At 44.8% G+C, this 15,922-nt stretch overlaps 1 protein-coding gene and 1 long non-coding RNA gene across 2 annotated transcripts; one reads left to right on the top strand and one right to left on the bottom strand.

Annotated features, from left to right (window-relative positions):
* Positions 1-1,101: 1,101 nt before the first annotated feature.
* Positions 1,102-1,815, bottom strand: LOC124650332. Its single transcript, XR_006986962.1, has 2 exons — positions 1,491-1,815; positions 1,102-1,410 (listed from the first exon to the last, which is right to left on the bottom strand). It is a non-coding gene; the product is annotated as an uncharacterized LOC124650332 (long non-coding RNA).
* Positions 1,816-6,558: 4,743 nt separating this feature from the next.
* Positions 6,559-8,156, top strand: LOC124648632 (proline-rich protein 12-like). Its single transcript, XM_047188357.1, has 5 exons — positions 6,559-6,860; positions 6,948-7,313; positions 7,405-7,735; positions 7,847-7,954; positions 8,044-8,156. The coding sequence occupies exons 1-5, from the start codon at positions 6,663-6,665 to the stop codon at positions 8,154-8,156; spliced, it is 1,116 nt and encodes a 371-aa protein (XP_047044313.1). The 5' UTR covers positions 6,559-6,662.
* The last annotated feature ends 7,766 nt before the right edge of the window (positions 8,157-15,922 follow it).

The following is a 15,922-nucleotide window of genomic DNA, read 5'->3' as shown; positions in this document are numbered from 1 at the left end:
GCTCCCCCATAATCCACCATGGGAGAGCTTCTTCTTCGGTGCATCTTCACATATCCATGATCACCATATGGATTTCAAGCTTCAAGCAAAAGAACTCTTCGAGATGACTTATCTTGAACTTGCACTTCATTTCTTCATTCTTCATCATGTTGATGTCTTGAAGTTAAACTTGAGGGATCACTTCATCTTCATCTTCAAGACATACTTGACACTTAATATTTTTCATCAATTTCTTCTTATTGCAATCTTGAAGCCAACATATGGTTCAAGCAATACCTATGGACAACTTTTACAAATATAATTTAATGCAAACATTAGTCCATAGGGATTGTCATTAATTACCAAAACCACACATAGGGTCTCCGTTCACTTTCAGCCGTTTCCTCGTGTATAATTGCGATCACTTTTTCTTACACTTACACAATGTGAACTAGCTATTTTTGTTTTGCTCCCAAGTAGTGTATATATCAGGTTTTTTACACATACACCATCTGATCAATATGCTCTTATCACTACTAGATATCCCCTTTTTTAGCCGAGGGTCCATTTACCGTCGGATATTTTAGTTCACCCTCGGATACACTTATATCCGACAGTTTACCGTCGGCCATCTCCCGTCGGCTATGCTCGGTCGGCCATTACAATAGTACCCGACGGTACGGTCGGCTAATATCTTTTCCCACGGTAACAAGCCGACGGTGAGCCGTCGGGTATGTTCTGGTCAATAGCCGATAGTTTCCCATCGGGTATAATTTATCCGATAGTTATTACCTCCCGTCGGTTTTCATAATAGTGGACGGTGCATTTGACCCGTCAGATTTAATTATAACTAAGAGGACAAACAAACTGCCGGTTACTATGATTACTGACCATGGGGTCTCTATGGTTGGAAGTTTGGTAAACAAGGTCTATTTCTAAAGTTCTGGCCGTGTAAAATATTTGGGCCTACATGATAGATTCAGCCCATTTTGTATTTCGAATTCGCTCTTTTTTTATTTCTTTTTGTTATATTTCAGCTATGTTGCCTAAAATTTATATATCCCAATTGTTGTATTTCCACTTATTAGAGCTCGTATCACCCAGGATTTCGTACGCATTGGAGAAATACAAACCATTGATAACAGCCAAATAAATCCAACGTACAGAGATTTCACAGGTTACAATTAACAATCGCAAAAAAATATGATCACAGTTGCAAGATCTAGCGCGACCAAGTGCCGTAGCATCGAACTTTTCTGGATCTCATGAAGGCAATTCGCCGGAATGATACGGTAGTAGGTATAGTTCGGGGCTGAGTGACGCATGTGCTCCTGTCGGCAGAGGAATAAACTCCGAGTATGGCACCTCCGAAATGCATAGGTGACCTGGCCGCCTGGCCAGTTCGCTCTCGTCGTTGCCAGTCACCGCATCCTTACAAAGAAACGGAAACAGATATAATGAGATAAATCAATACTGAAACATGGACATAGATAGACGGGGATGAGAACTACCAACTAGATCTGCTTTTGTTTGTTATCAGGAATCCACGCCTGCGAAGGCTTTTATCTTTCGTCGTGGCCGCTGCACACCGTGGCTATTGGCTCCAATTCTTGGAACCTGCCGCAATTTATAAGATGATACAACAATTGATTAGTAGTTGGAAAAGATGAATCTGAGCTTTTTACGTAGATCAAGATGAGAAGCCGATTGATTAGCAGTTGAAACGGATGAGCATGTGCCAGACACACCCACCATCGATCTGATCTTGCGGCGCAATGAGGCCATGGCAAGTACAGGATTAGAGGAGACAAACCATGGACGGAGATATAGTAGAGACGAGATTACCTCACTGGAGGATCTGGAGACTCGGCGTGTTGTGCGCCGCCAACCTTGAGCATGAGATGCCTGCGGCATGTGTTGGAGAAAGATTGCCCTCATCTGCAATCGGCATGGACACCGACAGACGCTCGCCTCATGACTCTGGGCTCGGGCACCATGTGTGTCGCGAGATTGGCCGAGGACGGGAGCTGGAGGTCGCAGGAGGAAGATAAATGGGAGGGATCGTGCGTAGTGGATGCGAAGATTGGGGACACATATAAGATAAGCACGCGGTTTACTTTCCATCGTCGCGTCCAAATCTCCCGCGTCGTGGGCTTTATTTAAACCATGCGCGCGGGCGCGCTGGGTTCCTCACCAAACGAAATCTTTTATGATATGAGATAAATAGAACAATAAACTAAATAAATATAAATTTACGAGATAATACACCTGAACTTTCCGCCCGGGCAGGATGAGAAATTTTATTGGCAAATGCCCGGACAGGAACAAATTGGCGGTCCCCTACTATTATGCTAAATTGAACGAAATCCTAACTATTTATGAGATATACAATTTTGACTACATATGCACAAAAGAGACCTCTAAATGCAAGGAAAATACATATTTAAGTACTCATGTATATTGGAAGCTCCTATCAAGAATATATATAAACATCAAAGATTGGGACAGTTCAAACACATGCATTTTATTGTTTTTCATTTTTTCAAAAATTATAAATATGGTCTAAAAAGTAGGAAAATTAATAATGCACCTAAAATAAGACTTCCACTTTACTACTAGTAGCCTTCGGACCTCTTCACTATGACTGACGGTTACATTTGGACCCTCGGCCATTACCAAGAATAGCCGAGAGTTGCAATTCGACCGTCGGCCATTTTAGAACATAGCTGAGAGTAGCAATATGACCTTCGGATATTAGTACAAACCGTCGGCCATTCAATTAGATAGCCGAGAGTTGGTAACACCCTCTCGTGCAATTGACCATACCGTCGGTTATTTGCAGTCATACCCGAGAGTTTGCTGATAACCGTCGGCCATTAAGCTACTGTCGGTTATTATCATATTAGCCGACGGGCCGTCGGATATTAAGTTTGACCGTCGGGAATTTGGGGATTTCTGGTAGTGTATGATGCACTCCTGCTATTTTTAATAATGGTTTTGCTACAACTAATTTAGTTCTAAGTCAATTTTCAAACTGTTTAAAATTGACTTAGAACTAAATTAGTTGCATCGTGCTTTGTTAGTTGGATTGTAACTGAGTTTTTTCAGTTCTAACTAGGTTGCAATTGATATTTTTAATAGAATAATGGCATTAAAAAACACAGAACAATAGAAACCACCTTAAAGTGAATGTTACAACGGAATTCTTGAGATGACTGTGCAAACCACGTCGACGACCCCACGGCTAACGCTCCTTCCCTGCGTTGGCATGCCTTTGTTGGCCACGGATGGGAAATCGTCGGGCAGGTCAAGGATACCACGTTCATCCAGGAGACAAAGAAGAAGGAATAACTGTTGACGGACCTCCTTGGCGACTCAGAGATCACCATATCGAGAACAAGTACTCGAGAACCACACCACTCCCACAACCTTCTCGATATCGTCGTCAAGATTAAGAAGCGAGACTATATTGGAGAAGATATCGCTGTCACCACTGAGCGCCGCCCCACCAAGCGAAAAAACCCTAAAACCAGGGGAACGGAGCCCTCCAATCGACTAGGCCCGAGATCCATCCCGCCTCCATGTTATGCATGTAACCTAACATCATGTTTAGTTTCTTGAGACTCTAAAACACCCTACTAATCGAACGGGTTTTCGTTTCTCCACCGAGCACCGACTGAAATTGTTAGCAACAAATCATAGTGTAGATGCTGGCAAAGGCAAGTATCCACGATTACGATAACTGGTGGGCTAAGTTGCACGGGAGGGAAAAAAACCTATGCGAGCAACAATCACGCCCCGATAAGTATTTAGTGTTGTAAATATTTTATATATTATCAGATATCTATAAAGCTGATCAAATTTGAATAACTAGACTTGGAAATAAGGTAGAAGTACACGGACGGATAGGTTAGTGATTAAAATACAGGGTGAAATACACGAACGGATAGGTTCCAGCAAAAATGGAAGGAAATACTGGGTGATAGTTTGCAGTTTCGGAACTACGGTGTACACAGCTGGTCACCGTCACAGGTCACTCCACTCACAAATGCAGGAATTGTGGGAAAACAAAACTCCCAAATGAGGGAAAAGAATTCGTTCCCCCCAAATCTCATCGCTGGCCTCTCTTTTATAAACCCAGCGGAGCGTGGTCGAGCAGCATTTGGACCCTCGATAGATAGCCCATCCACATTCCCCTCCTCTCCTTCTCCGTCCCACGACTCCCACCTCGCGCATACTCTTTCCTCCGACTAGTAAGCGTGCCCGTGCAACGCACGTCTTATTAAGTTGAATGCCCCCATAAGCATTACATAATACATGTAACGTTCTCACAAATTATAGACATAGACATGGAGGTCATAATTAGCATGCCAATTTTCACAAGATGTATATATATAGTCGCAGGTGAATTATAGTAAAGAATTTCTCAGAATGTAACACATGCTCTCTTTGCAGGTATCATAAATATCAAAGCAGGTTAGATGCTCAATTTATGGAAAGAAAACACCATAATTGAATCACTTGTATCAATGCTTATGTTTAAACATCAATAAAAGCAGTACAATTTTCTTGACAAACATGGCAGTGGCGCACCACCTAGGGTGATTAGCTGCAGGAGTAATCTTGGTATAGTCAGAGTTCATGGTTTTCTTCACCCCAAGCCGAGGTATCCAGGTTAATCTTCCCTGAACAAATTTTCATTGCCGCCAAGACAGTTGCAGCACCAGGCTGCTCACTGAAGCAACAACATCAGGTACAGGTAGCATGCTTGTTGCTAGAAAATTGTGCATCGCAGGTACACAGAGAATTACTCTATGATTTGTTGACAACATCAGAAACGGACTAACGAATTTTGCATTGGCATGAAATGCTGTAAATTCATACTAACTGAGAATGGAGGACACTTGCGCTAAAGAAGTAACTGAGGCCGTGCTTCAAAAAATAAGTTCACTATGCTTACCTGAATATGTGGGCATAGGGCAGCCTAACACTCCATGACAATGACAATACATATCCACCAAGGAAGCTCCCCACACTGAACCTACCAGAAATAAAGAAAGAAGACCACTCATGAATTTACAACGGGATCTAAAAGACACTTGAGTAGTATAAAAGTTGTGGACAAACATGTAAATTTGAATAAAACAAAACCCTCAAAGCAGAGATACTATAATCCAGTATTAAGATGTAGACCATTGATTTTTTATGCTCCGTTTCACCAATATAGTATGTCGGAATCACATATGACACATATAAGTTTATTGTCCATGTTGACACCTTTGCCATTTAAATCTGAAGTTTATACCCATTTAAATCTGAAGTTTATTGTCCATGTTGACACATTTGCCTTTCATCATTGCCACCGATCCTAGCCGGTCTCTTTACTAAATCTTTCCATTCGTGTTATTTTCCTGCATTACAAAAGAAGCTTATTCAGAGAAACCCAAGATAGTTCATGCCATGCAACAAACTGGGACCTAAAAAAATCAACAAGTGAGCTATGCGCCTATCAACTTTTGTATCAGAATCATTTTGATGCCACATATTAATATCCTATGGAGATATTCAGCTCCATTTGCGCGGTGGAAAACTAAAATGACAATAATCGGACACACATTAACATATCTAGGCAAGATCGATAAAAAGATCAATCATGACCTTCTCAAATGAAATCTTAGAGAAAAATTATTAGAGCAATACAGTGAAGGCTCAGGTAGTCAGGTATATGTGATTAGATTATTACAGTGCAAGCGCTTCCAGTTATCTAGAGAACATTCCAACAACACAATTAAAATTCGAGTCTAAATCTTTGATGAAAACTGTATCTAGATTTCCGATGCATGCACCCAAACTTTTTCATAACTTATATGGACCAGCTTTACAATGGATTGAACAAATCTCCATCTCCCAAGTCCCATCCATGCAAAAAAATACACAGGTAAGTTTCATAGGCAACGTTGAACACCTGGGGAATCAAAACATATTGTCGCAAAGGGCCCATACATATTGATTAAACCTTCTAGTGGCGAGGATCTGGGCGGTATCCAAGTGCTCGGTCTGGGGCTGGCTGACCTTCCCTGCATTGAGGAGGAGGTTGTGGACGAATCTGGCGAGGAGGCCGGCGGTACCCGCGATGCTGTAGGCGGGCGCGTGGAGAGGTGCCCCGCTGGTCCAGGGAGGCGTGGACGACATCGAGGACAGGACGGCGGCGCCAGCAAGACACTGCGGCCAGGACGACGACGGCGCGCGCAGGCGTGAGATCTCGTTTTGTTTTCAGTTTCTTCTATCTATGGGCAGCCAGGGACTTTCAGTTTCCTTTTTACTGCGATTAGATTAGCGGATGCGGAGGCGTGGAATGGGGAGTTACCTTTTCATTCTTTCCTCAGCCGGTGAAGCACGGTCAGTCGATCTAAATTACTAAATGCACACAAACCAACGATTGGATTAAGAGTAGCTGTTAGATTGAGTTAAGGTGGGCCTAAACGGAATAGATCTGAGGGTTATGATTGTCCCGTGTACATTTTGTTGGGTGTCTTTAGAAGAATTCAAGTTTGCTCTTTTATTAGTAGTAGAGATAAGCACAGCCCTCCGCCGTCCTCCACCTTGTACGTTGGCCGCTTTCATTGCTCCTTTGCCGGCCGAGAGTCATAAAGAAGGGCGGAGGATCATCGGAAGTGGAGGAAATGACGATGGAGTGGTCTGACGGCGGCGAGGAGTTCCTGCTGCCCGACGAGTTCCTCGACGACGACTTCTTCTCCGAGGAGGAGAAGGCCGCCGTGGCCGCGCGGAGCGAGAGCGACGAGGAGGACTCCATGGCCGGCCTCTCGCGCCGCCTCGCCGGCCTCCTCGGCGACGGTGGCCTCGCTGTCCCGCCTCCCAAGGTTTGTTTCTTGGTCCGTTTTTTTGGTTTAGTTCGTTACTTCTCCATCAGCCCGCAAGTTCCTTACGATTTTGTCCTTGTTTCGCAGGAGGAGGTGAGTTCCGGGTCCCCGAAATCCACGCTGTATGGCCTACCCAAGTCCGGCCAGGAGAGCCCCAACGGCGGCGCGTCGCAGGGCAACTCCCCGCCGTCCTCGCCGCTGGAGCAGAAGCCGACCGACCCGTGGGACCTCCTGTACGAGGCTGCCGGCGAGGTGGCGCGCATGCGCGTGAACAACACCGTCCCGGTACCGAGTAACCCGTACGGCTTCCACGGCCACGGCGGCTTCGCGCCGCCGGCGCGCAACACTTCGCCGCCGCCACCACCGCATCCTCCCGTGGCAGCACCAGCCGGCGGCGCCTACTACCACCCGTTCGCCCACTTCATCACGCAGCGCCAGATACAGGCGGCAAGGGTCCGTATTCATTGTTTCTGGTTGCGGAGCTCCTGTCTAAAGAACTCCTTTGTTCCTGAAAATATTTACGTTTTGTTCGGTTTTCTTGCAGTTCCATCTCCTGAAACAGCAGCAGCTCCTCAAGCAGCAGCGGGAGCGGCAGCTCTTCGCGGCCGCCGCCTGGGGCGTGCGCCGCAACGCCGCATGCAAAAGGCCAAGCGGCGGCGGCAGCGGCGCAGCACCAATCGACCTGAGCCCGGCGGCGTTCCCACCGCTCCTGAAGACGCAGCTGCAGCGCGCGCCGCCACCACCCCCTCACGCCGCCGGCGCCGGCATGCGCGCGGTGTTCCTTACCCCGCCCGGCGCCAAGCGCGAGCGTAACGGCACCGGCGTCTTCCTCCCGCGGCCGGCCGGCGCGCCGGCGGAGCCCAAGAAGAAGACAAGTGCGTCCTTACAAATTCTACTTCCTAGTTTTTGGCCGTTTTGTTTGTTGAATCCGCGTTCGTTGGTGGCTAAATATTCCTCCTGGTTTGGTGTTTCTGGCGTCACTGCAGGCTGCTCGACGGTTCTTGTCCCCGCCCGTGTCGTGCAGGCCCTGAATCTCAACCTCGACGACCTCGGCGCCCAGCCGCGCTACCCCGGCGGCTTCGTGCTTGACCATGGTAAGCATCTGGAGTTATTATGATTGGGCTGAAACTACCTGAACTTTCAAAAGGTTCTCATTTCTGATAGCGAGCTGTGCCGTTTGCAGATGCTTTGATTAGTCGGAGCAACGCCATGATCGCAAGCCAGAAGCTTCGGGCAGCGCAGTCTTCCTCGCCGTCGCCGCCGCAACCCTCCCAGGCGCTCTGCCACAGCTCGTGAACCCAGTCGCCGGCCGGAGCAGTGGGGAGGGAGGGAGCCGCCGTTGAAGCGGCAACGTTGTGTTAGGTCGTAGTACTAGCAATATAAGTCGGTACCGGTACGTTGTGTTAGGTCGTAGTACGTTGTTAGGTCTAGTAGTTTAATAATTTCAACAATAAAAATCGGTACCGGTACGTTGTGTTAGGTCGTAGTACTAGCAATATAAGTAGGATTAAGCAGTAGAGTAGCGTCAGGTTTTAGGTGCGTTCTCATTTTGGATTGGTGATACATTGTTTTTTGGGTGAAGCGGCGGGGCATGGATGAAGAAGGAAGAAATCCATGTCCTGCCAGTTTGGTTCGTAGAAATAATAAGTGGTACTTTTGGAGTTGAGAGAGATGTTGAATCGGTTTGTAGTAGTAAGAAAGAAGATAAATGTTGAGTGGAAATGGGCTAATCTTGCAGAAGCAGAAATAAAGAGACCCTTTTTCTTTGCTCCTTGCATCCAACCATACATGGCCTCTGCTTTGCTTTGCGAGGAAGTACCAGCGCACATCCAGCTAACGTCTCTCGCTAAGCTCACTGCTTTTGCAGCCTTTTGCTTGCAGGCGAAGCCTTCCGTGGGCTCCATGAATAAGGGTGTTCGGTGCTTATGACAGGAAAAGAAATGATTTGTTATTCATTCTTGATGTACTCCTCCTATCTAGCGGTGGGCGGGCGGTAACTTTTGTTTTCTTTCCCTTCTCACTAGGAAATTATGTGAGTGAGGAGTCGTGCTTCATTCGTTGCTCAGCCGCAAAGTTGGGCTCGGTACTATATAGTATTGGTAGTATTCGATATGCCAGTTGCAGTATTGTACTGTGCTTTGTTCTTCGGAAATTAAAGAAATCCGAGATGGGAGATTTTCCTCACCTAATGATGCTGTGTCATGTCTTAATCAACTCTGCTCTTCCCTTCTATGCTTCGTGATTTTGGCGTACTAGCGGCGGTAGTAGTACATGTGAGATGAAGGGGTTTGTCTGTTGCGGCTGAGAATCTGGGCGGCCGGCGGTGGGTCATGACGGGATCTGCATCTCCGCCCTGATACCGACGGCTGTGAAAGCCTCCTCTCGTAATCTGTTGGCCTTGCTCGCTCGAACGGGTGGCTCCGGCCGGCCGCTCGCTGCCGTAATCATCCCCATGCTAGAGATAGAGCTCTCCGCCATTGATGGCCTCTCAGACGACGCAGTGGCAGGCGTCGTCCTCCTCGGCTGGCGCAACATACCGGTCAAAGTACTGGGCTCTGGCGTGTGCACTGTGTCTATTTGGAGCGGCTTTGGTTGTTTTTAAATTTCGGGGGCGCGCATCGGTCGCCGAGCACATCCATGGGTCGCCGGAGAAAAAGGCGTGTTTCCAAGAGAAAGCGGCCCTCCTCGGGTTCCGTCGGCCCGGCTGCATGGGGCCCTGTTACGATGATCCTGTCGCTTTTCCGCTGGGGTGAAGTGCACGGTACCCGACGCCCAATATTATACAACTCGTACGTACGTTCTCACACCGCTGGAGTAGGCTGGTCTGGATGGATAGATCGCATCGGTACGGCTGGACGAGGGTGCGTTTGGGTGGTATAGGCACGAGGGCGGTGTGCCAACTCGATCAACCGCCGGTGGTGGTGGTGGTGCGGCTGTGGCTGAACGATATGCACGGTGGAGTTGGAGCTGGGGCGTCGTGATCGGTGGAAAGGTGGGTTCAACTGGACTGCCGGTTGGAGCGACCCCCGCCCGCGGCCATGTGGTCGTCACGTTGGGTCCATAAGGTCGAAGGGTGCAGGGGCCACCTGCGGTGTGGGTGGGCTGCACCTCAACTCCTCGAGTCCCATCCCTACTTTTTTTTGGGTCAAGTTCGTCCTACACCCACCGTTTCCATTTTTTGGCCTGCTTCAACATACCACAACTCCTTTATATAACCATATTCCGTACAGCACGTCTAATGTTCTGCCATAGTCAACTTCCCGTCGCCACCGAATATCTGCAGATCTAGCTGTGGAGTATATCGACTTTTTTAGAGGAGTTATTATAGATAATCGTAGGAGAACCAAAGTCAACTTCTTGAAATTACTAGTAATATCGTTGGTTGACCTTCTGCCCCCACCTAATGCTGAAAACACCAGTACACGCAGTCACATAACAACATTGCTGCATCGTAGGCATTGGCTACTTTGACACCGACTCAATCCGGCTCTGACCGCTCCTCCCGGAGAAGCCGTCGGGACAAGCAAGATGCCGATACTGGCTCCTCTCGTCGCCGACCGGGGAACTCAACGACGAAGCAGGCTCGGTCATATGACTTGTTGGCAAGTTGGCCGCCTTCGAGGGGGTGTTCTACGAGGCTCAACAACTGGATCATGGTTGTGACTTGTCGAAGATTTCGTTGTGTGTGAAGAATAGGGTGGGGAGAAGAATAGAGTGGGAGAGAGCAAATATGGAGCTTCATTCACAGGTGAGTTCAATTTCTTATTCTCCTCTTGCAGGACGACGAGGTGGATCTGGACAAGGAGGTGACCGTCGTGGGCAGGACTTTCCCTGGTTACCGGTGCTCGATCATTGGGCAAAGCCTACACCGTTGTCTTCATTTCCAACGGTGATCACTTTGGTAAGCGCCTAAGAACGTACGCATATTTTCAAATTCGGAAACTAGAGTTATTGTTTTTGGCTAAACAAGCACCCAAACCCAACATGGAGGGACTTGGATCTACCTTTGGGTCCTACATACCCGAGTGAAGCTAAGGCCGATCGTAGAATTAGGCAAATCCTAGCTAGGTTCGCGTGTGGAGGTAGAGTCGGTTGATCCTTCACACACCTAGCGTATATGGGTCTACTAGCTAAGAAAATCGACGTCTCCTTGTCGCCATTGGTATGTTTAACCCACGTGGAGGGACATGAGGTGCTAGTGTTGGTGCCAGTGGCGAATGCCATTTCCATGGCAACCAAGAGGTTCGACCTAGTGGTTTCAGTGGCTAGAGTTGAGGGAACAACATTGACAATGTTGGGTATGATGTAGTTGGTTTTGATTATGGTGGCCATGTCGGTATAGGTTGTTTTGAGACTGGACATGAAAGACACAAATATGGAGGCCGTGGGTGGGCGCAATATTATACGAGATTGTTTAGGGCACCGACCAAAAAAATTCACCATAAGAGGAGATTATGATTCTAATGTAGCATAGCTGTCTGCAAAAGAGACTAAGGGCTTCTTTGATTCATATGATTTGTTTAGGAAATGTGTAGGATTTAAATCCTACGGTAAATTTTCCTATACAACTAGTTTGATTCATATGAACACATCATATATAAACTTATCCTATATGAATCTTGTAGTGTAAATCTTAAGGGTAAAAAACATTATGTCATACCTCACGGAAAGATTCCTTTGCTAGAATCAGACATACTTCATCTTTCCATAGGATTCAAGTGGGCATGACATCCCAATCCTATGCTTTTCCTATTCCTATGTTTTTCATATCCTATGAGTCAAAGGAGCCCTAACATTCTAATAACGAATTTCACGGAGAAGGAGGTATTTCTCAAATGGAACATAATAAGGCTTGGCGACAATACGGGTTTCCTGCAAAGTTCTATCTAAAATGCAAGTTCATTAAAAAGGACTCAATTGCCAAACTTTTATAATTGGAAACAAATTGATTTGCCAATATATAAAGTAACATTTTTGTGTTATGACCTTAGTACCCAAAAAACATAAGATGCGGTATAGGTACACCATTATAGACCTAGTTTCAAAATTGGCCTTAGTAAGAGGTGTAGGGAAATGTACATGCTATGGTAGCTAAAAATCAAAATTTATATCGCATCACACATGAATAATATGAAAAATGAGCGACACGAGCGTACCACTTGATGATCATTTTGACGTTGAAATATTGAGATGTCGTCTATAGGGGGTGAAGATGCATCTAAAAAATAATTATAGTTACGCATGGAGCGGCTAGCCAGACAAATATGCTTTAAAAACAATCAGGTCCACCTTTGTTTAAAACCATATCGTTTCTTCAATTCCATATAATCTGAAGCACATGTCCCCATCTGAATATGTGCATTTTTCTATACCTCATTTAGCCAAGTTTCTAACATATTTACAACAATGGATGGGATATGTGAAAAGTAAAATGAACTAAACTCTAAATAACGTAAATAAAGGGACAATTTAGAAATACTCAAATACATGGTTGACACACTCCTCCAAATCAGGGAAAACACATTTCTTACAATCCCCGCTTGGAACTGCTACTATTAGTTCTTTTGATTGAATAGTTTGATTTGTTCTCAAGTTGCGTGTTGTGAGGTTATATTTTTTAAGAATTACTTTATTATGGAGGAATGACATAAAAATCCTAATCTCTAAAGGTACGCTTTAATTTCGAAATACATTTTCTAAAAAAATTGTATCTCCATCAACATGTCCACATATATAGATTTGAACGTAAATGATCCTAAGGTAGTAAGTCTTCACACAATCTGTCTGCTTCACGTGTTAAGTCAACCGTCATAAGCCGATGTATCAAATTGAACCAGCAATCCACTTTTGTATGGTCAAAGTTTTTTATGAACCATCCACAGGACCCGCAACCAAAAAGTTTAATAGGGCACGATGGTATAGAGGGATGGATACTGTTGACCCAAGATGAGTTCTCCTAACCATGTTTCCTCCCAAAAACATGTTTTCTACCATTTCCTGTAATGTAGGTTCCTCTATCAAATAAAACTTTCGTTTGGCTCTCACTTGATACTCGACCCTTCCACAATTGATAGTCATTGGGTTTTTGTGTCACTGTGGACAGGGTCTTATTTTGGTGTTATTTTTATTATGCAGTAACAGTTGCCACACTCCTTTCTCATTTGTAATTAAAAACCTGCTTGTTCAGTAAATTCTTGCTCTTTATATCTAGAACCTCGACTCCTAAAGCCCCTTAGTCTTTGAGTCGACATGTGATGTTCCATTTACTTATGCAGAATTTTCGTTTAATTTGATCACTTTGCATAGAAAAACATGATATGTAGAAATTTAAATTATCCTTATCCCTTTAGTCTTTATGTATTGATGACTGCAAGTACACAGATCACTTGTAGCTAGTTTCGAAATAAGAGTATCCAATCACGAGAAGCTACTAGTTAAGGTCTTAATGGCCCTTACTACTATATATTAAATGCTAGTTATAAATCATCCTTTAATCTTAAATGAAGGTGTTTTAAAAGATTGTTGTAATTGGTTGTAACAAATTAAACGAAGCAATAAGTAAAATCGTAGTGAGAAATGAGTTGAAACTTAATAAGACAAAGTGTTCTCAGGGATTATTGAACCCACCTCTAGCATTACGATTCATGTTAATCAAGATTAAATATGCTTTTAATCATATTGTGTGTGTAGAGAGCAACATAATAATATGCGCCCAAAAAGCCATCGGTCATTGCATCTCTAAATAACCACTACAGCTAGCCTTCTGCAAACCACATATTGACCATCCCAGTTAAGGGTTTTACCCAATGGTTATCGATATGAGCTTGGTGAGTCTCCGTTTATCCTCCTCTTCCATGCGTTAAAGTGACGATACGGTAATGTCACTTCTCACTGTACACATTACCACACTTCAAAGGGTAGTTCCCTCTCGAGAACATAAGAAAAATATTACATGGTGCACAAATATATAATATCAAGAGAGAGAACTAACACACGTTAATAATTTAAAATCTTAGATCATCTTAGATTCATCTAATATTCATGCCAGAGTTTCTCCATCTGCCCAAAAACGAGAGGAACTACTCACACATGAAAACAATCAAGAACATCGTCATATTCTTATTGATGGGATGAAAGTACTGGTATAGATTTGAATTCAAATCCACAATAACAATAAAGATCACAACTATGGTTGAAGGAGAATGGAATCGGTGATGATGATGGAGAGATGCAACGGTTGATGATGAAGGGGTTGATGCCTTGTCCTCCGATGATCCGTGTAGCAGCCCGGATGATGTCTTCTCCAAAGTTTCTCCTCCCGATCTACCCAAGAGGTGGTGTTTCTGCGTTTTCAAAAGCTGCGTGTCTCTGATCTCTCCACCGTATGCGTGAGATGAAAGTATTTGAGGAGGCGGTGCTCCTGGTACGGCGTACGGCCGGGGTCCTCCCATACCGATACCCGCTAAACTTACTGGAACTTCTCCTCACATTCAGTTTTCACCCATGTGCATGATTAAGTGCTTAGATGATTTTTATCACGTCAAAATACCATAAAATGATAGTTTATTGAGATCGTTGCCTCTTTTGCGCAGAAAAGCATAAAAGGCTGCGGAAGCGCAATAAAATACAAAAATCCTATTCTATTAGAGATATGTATATAAAATAATGGTGTAAGAACATGCTCAAAATGCACTCATCATGTATCTATAGAAAGGATAGTATCCCTACTTATAACGGGATTGTATTTTATTTTTTGCACATAAATGGGTCGTATTTGTTGTTACTACGCATACTTCCTCTGTTTCTAGATATAAGGTGTATAATTTCTGGCACGAAAATTTTAAAAAAATATGTGGAGAAAAAAATGCACCAGTTTTGGGTGAAGTAAGTCTAGCTCATTGAAATGAAAAAAATAGATGAGTTTGCGTAAGATAAGGAAATGTAAAAACTTAATTTTTTTTCTAAACGAGTGGTGCAATGCAGAACACACCATATTCTTGATTTCTCTTCAAAGACAAATACTCCATAGTATATCTTGTATATAAAACGGAGGGAATATTTTTCAACGCAAATGACGACCTAGATTACAGTTGACGCAGATGACATGCTGAGCCGGTACTTGCACGTATTTTTCCACCAGAGCGACAACTTATTTTACGGTTGACCCAGATGCCAAGCTGAGCGAGTAATCAAGATTATCATATATTGTTGTATCTTGTATCTACAGTTCTACACAAACGGCACGACGAGGACTGCTGTTCGGTCATCTCGTTCGGTGTATGGTATCCTTTTTCTTATACGAACCGCCCACTTTGGAGCATCGTATATTGAAATGTTTCCAGACTACGCAAAATGGCATATAATTTGACCTTTGGGCGATAGCCAACTGGGCTCTGATTACCTGTTCTTCTGTGATGTCACGCCCTAGTGGCCATTCGCAATCTTCCGAATTCTTAAATCGCCTGTGTGAACTTCTTCTCATGCAAGCAGCAAAAGTCTGATGAAAATCATGCAGCGCAAGTGGAGTATTTTTTAGCTTGCAACCCAACAAACAAATCACCGGCCTGCCTAGACCCCATTTGTACAGCAACCTTCACCACTGGTTGCGCCCACTTGAAGGAATCCCTTTGCCTCAGCGCGCACTTCATTCGCGACCGGCCGACGTTTCCGCTGCCGATTACTAATCACTAGGGTTTCGTCTGCCGACGGTGATATTTTCATCTTTTTTTGTTAGCACGTACTCTGCTGTCCGCTGTCGTTCACCCACCAAACCGTCTCAAGTTCTTTTCAGTAATCCACATCAGGATGGTTCCTGCTGCTGAAAGCTGTGCATAATTAGCTGCCGGTTGGCAACGTATCATGCAAGCTATACGAGTGCATCCAACGCCAGCGAGATGAAACAACCACCTGACATATGATCCTTATTTCTTCAACTTGCTTTGTACCCGCGCATCGCATGTTGGTCCATTGGCGGCAATCGATTCTTCAGTGACGTTAAACTGAACCTAAAACGAACATCTGGCTCACCGGTGGGGAGTCAGCCGCGTTCAGTACAATAAGGT

The sequence above is a fragment of the Lolium rigidum genome, chromosome 4 (assembly GCF_022539505.1).
Source record: "Lolium rigidum isolate FL_2022 chromosome 4, APGP_CSIRO_Lrig_0.1, whole genome shotgun sequence".
Classification (NCBI taxonomy): Eukaryota; Viridiplantae; Streptophyta; class Magnoliopsida; order Poales; family Poaceae; genus Lolium; species Lolium rigidum.
The sequence above is the reverse complement of the archived record's forward strand: the minus strand, read 5'-3'. Positions and strand labels throughout refer to the sequence as shown.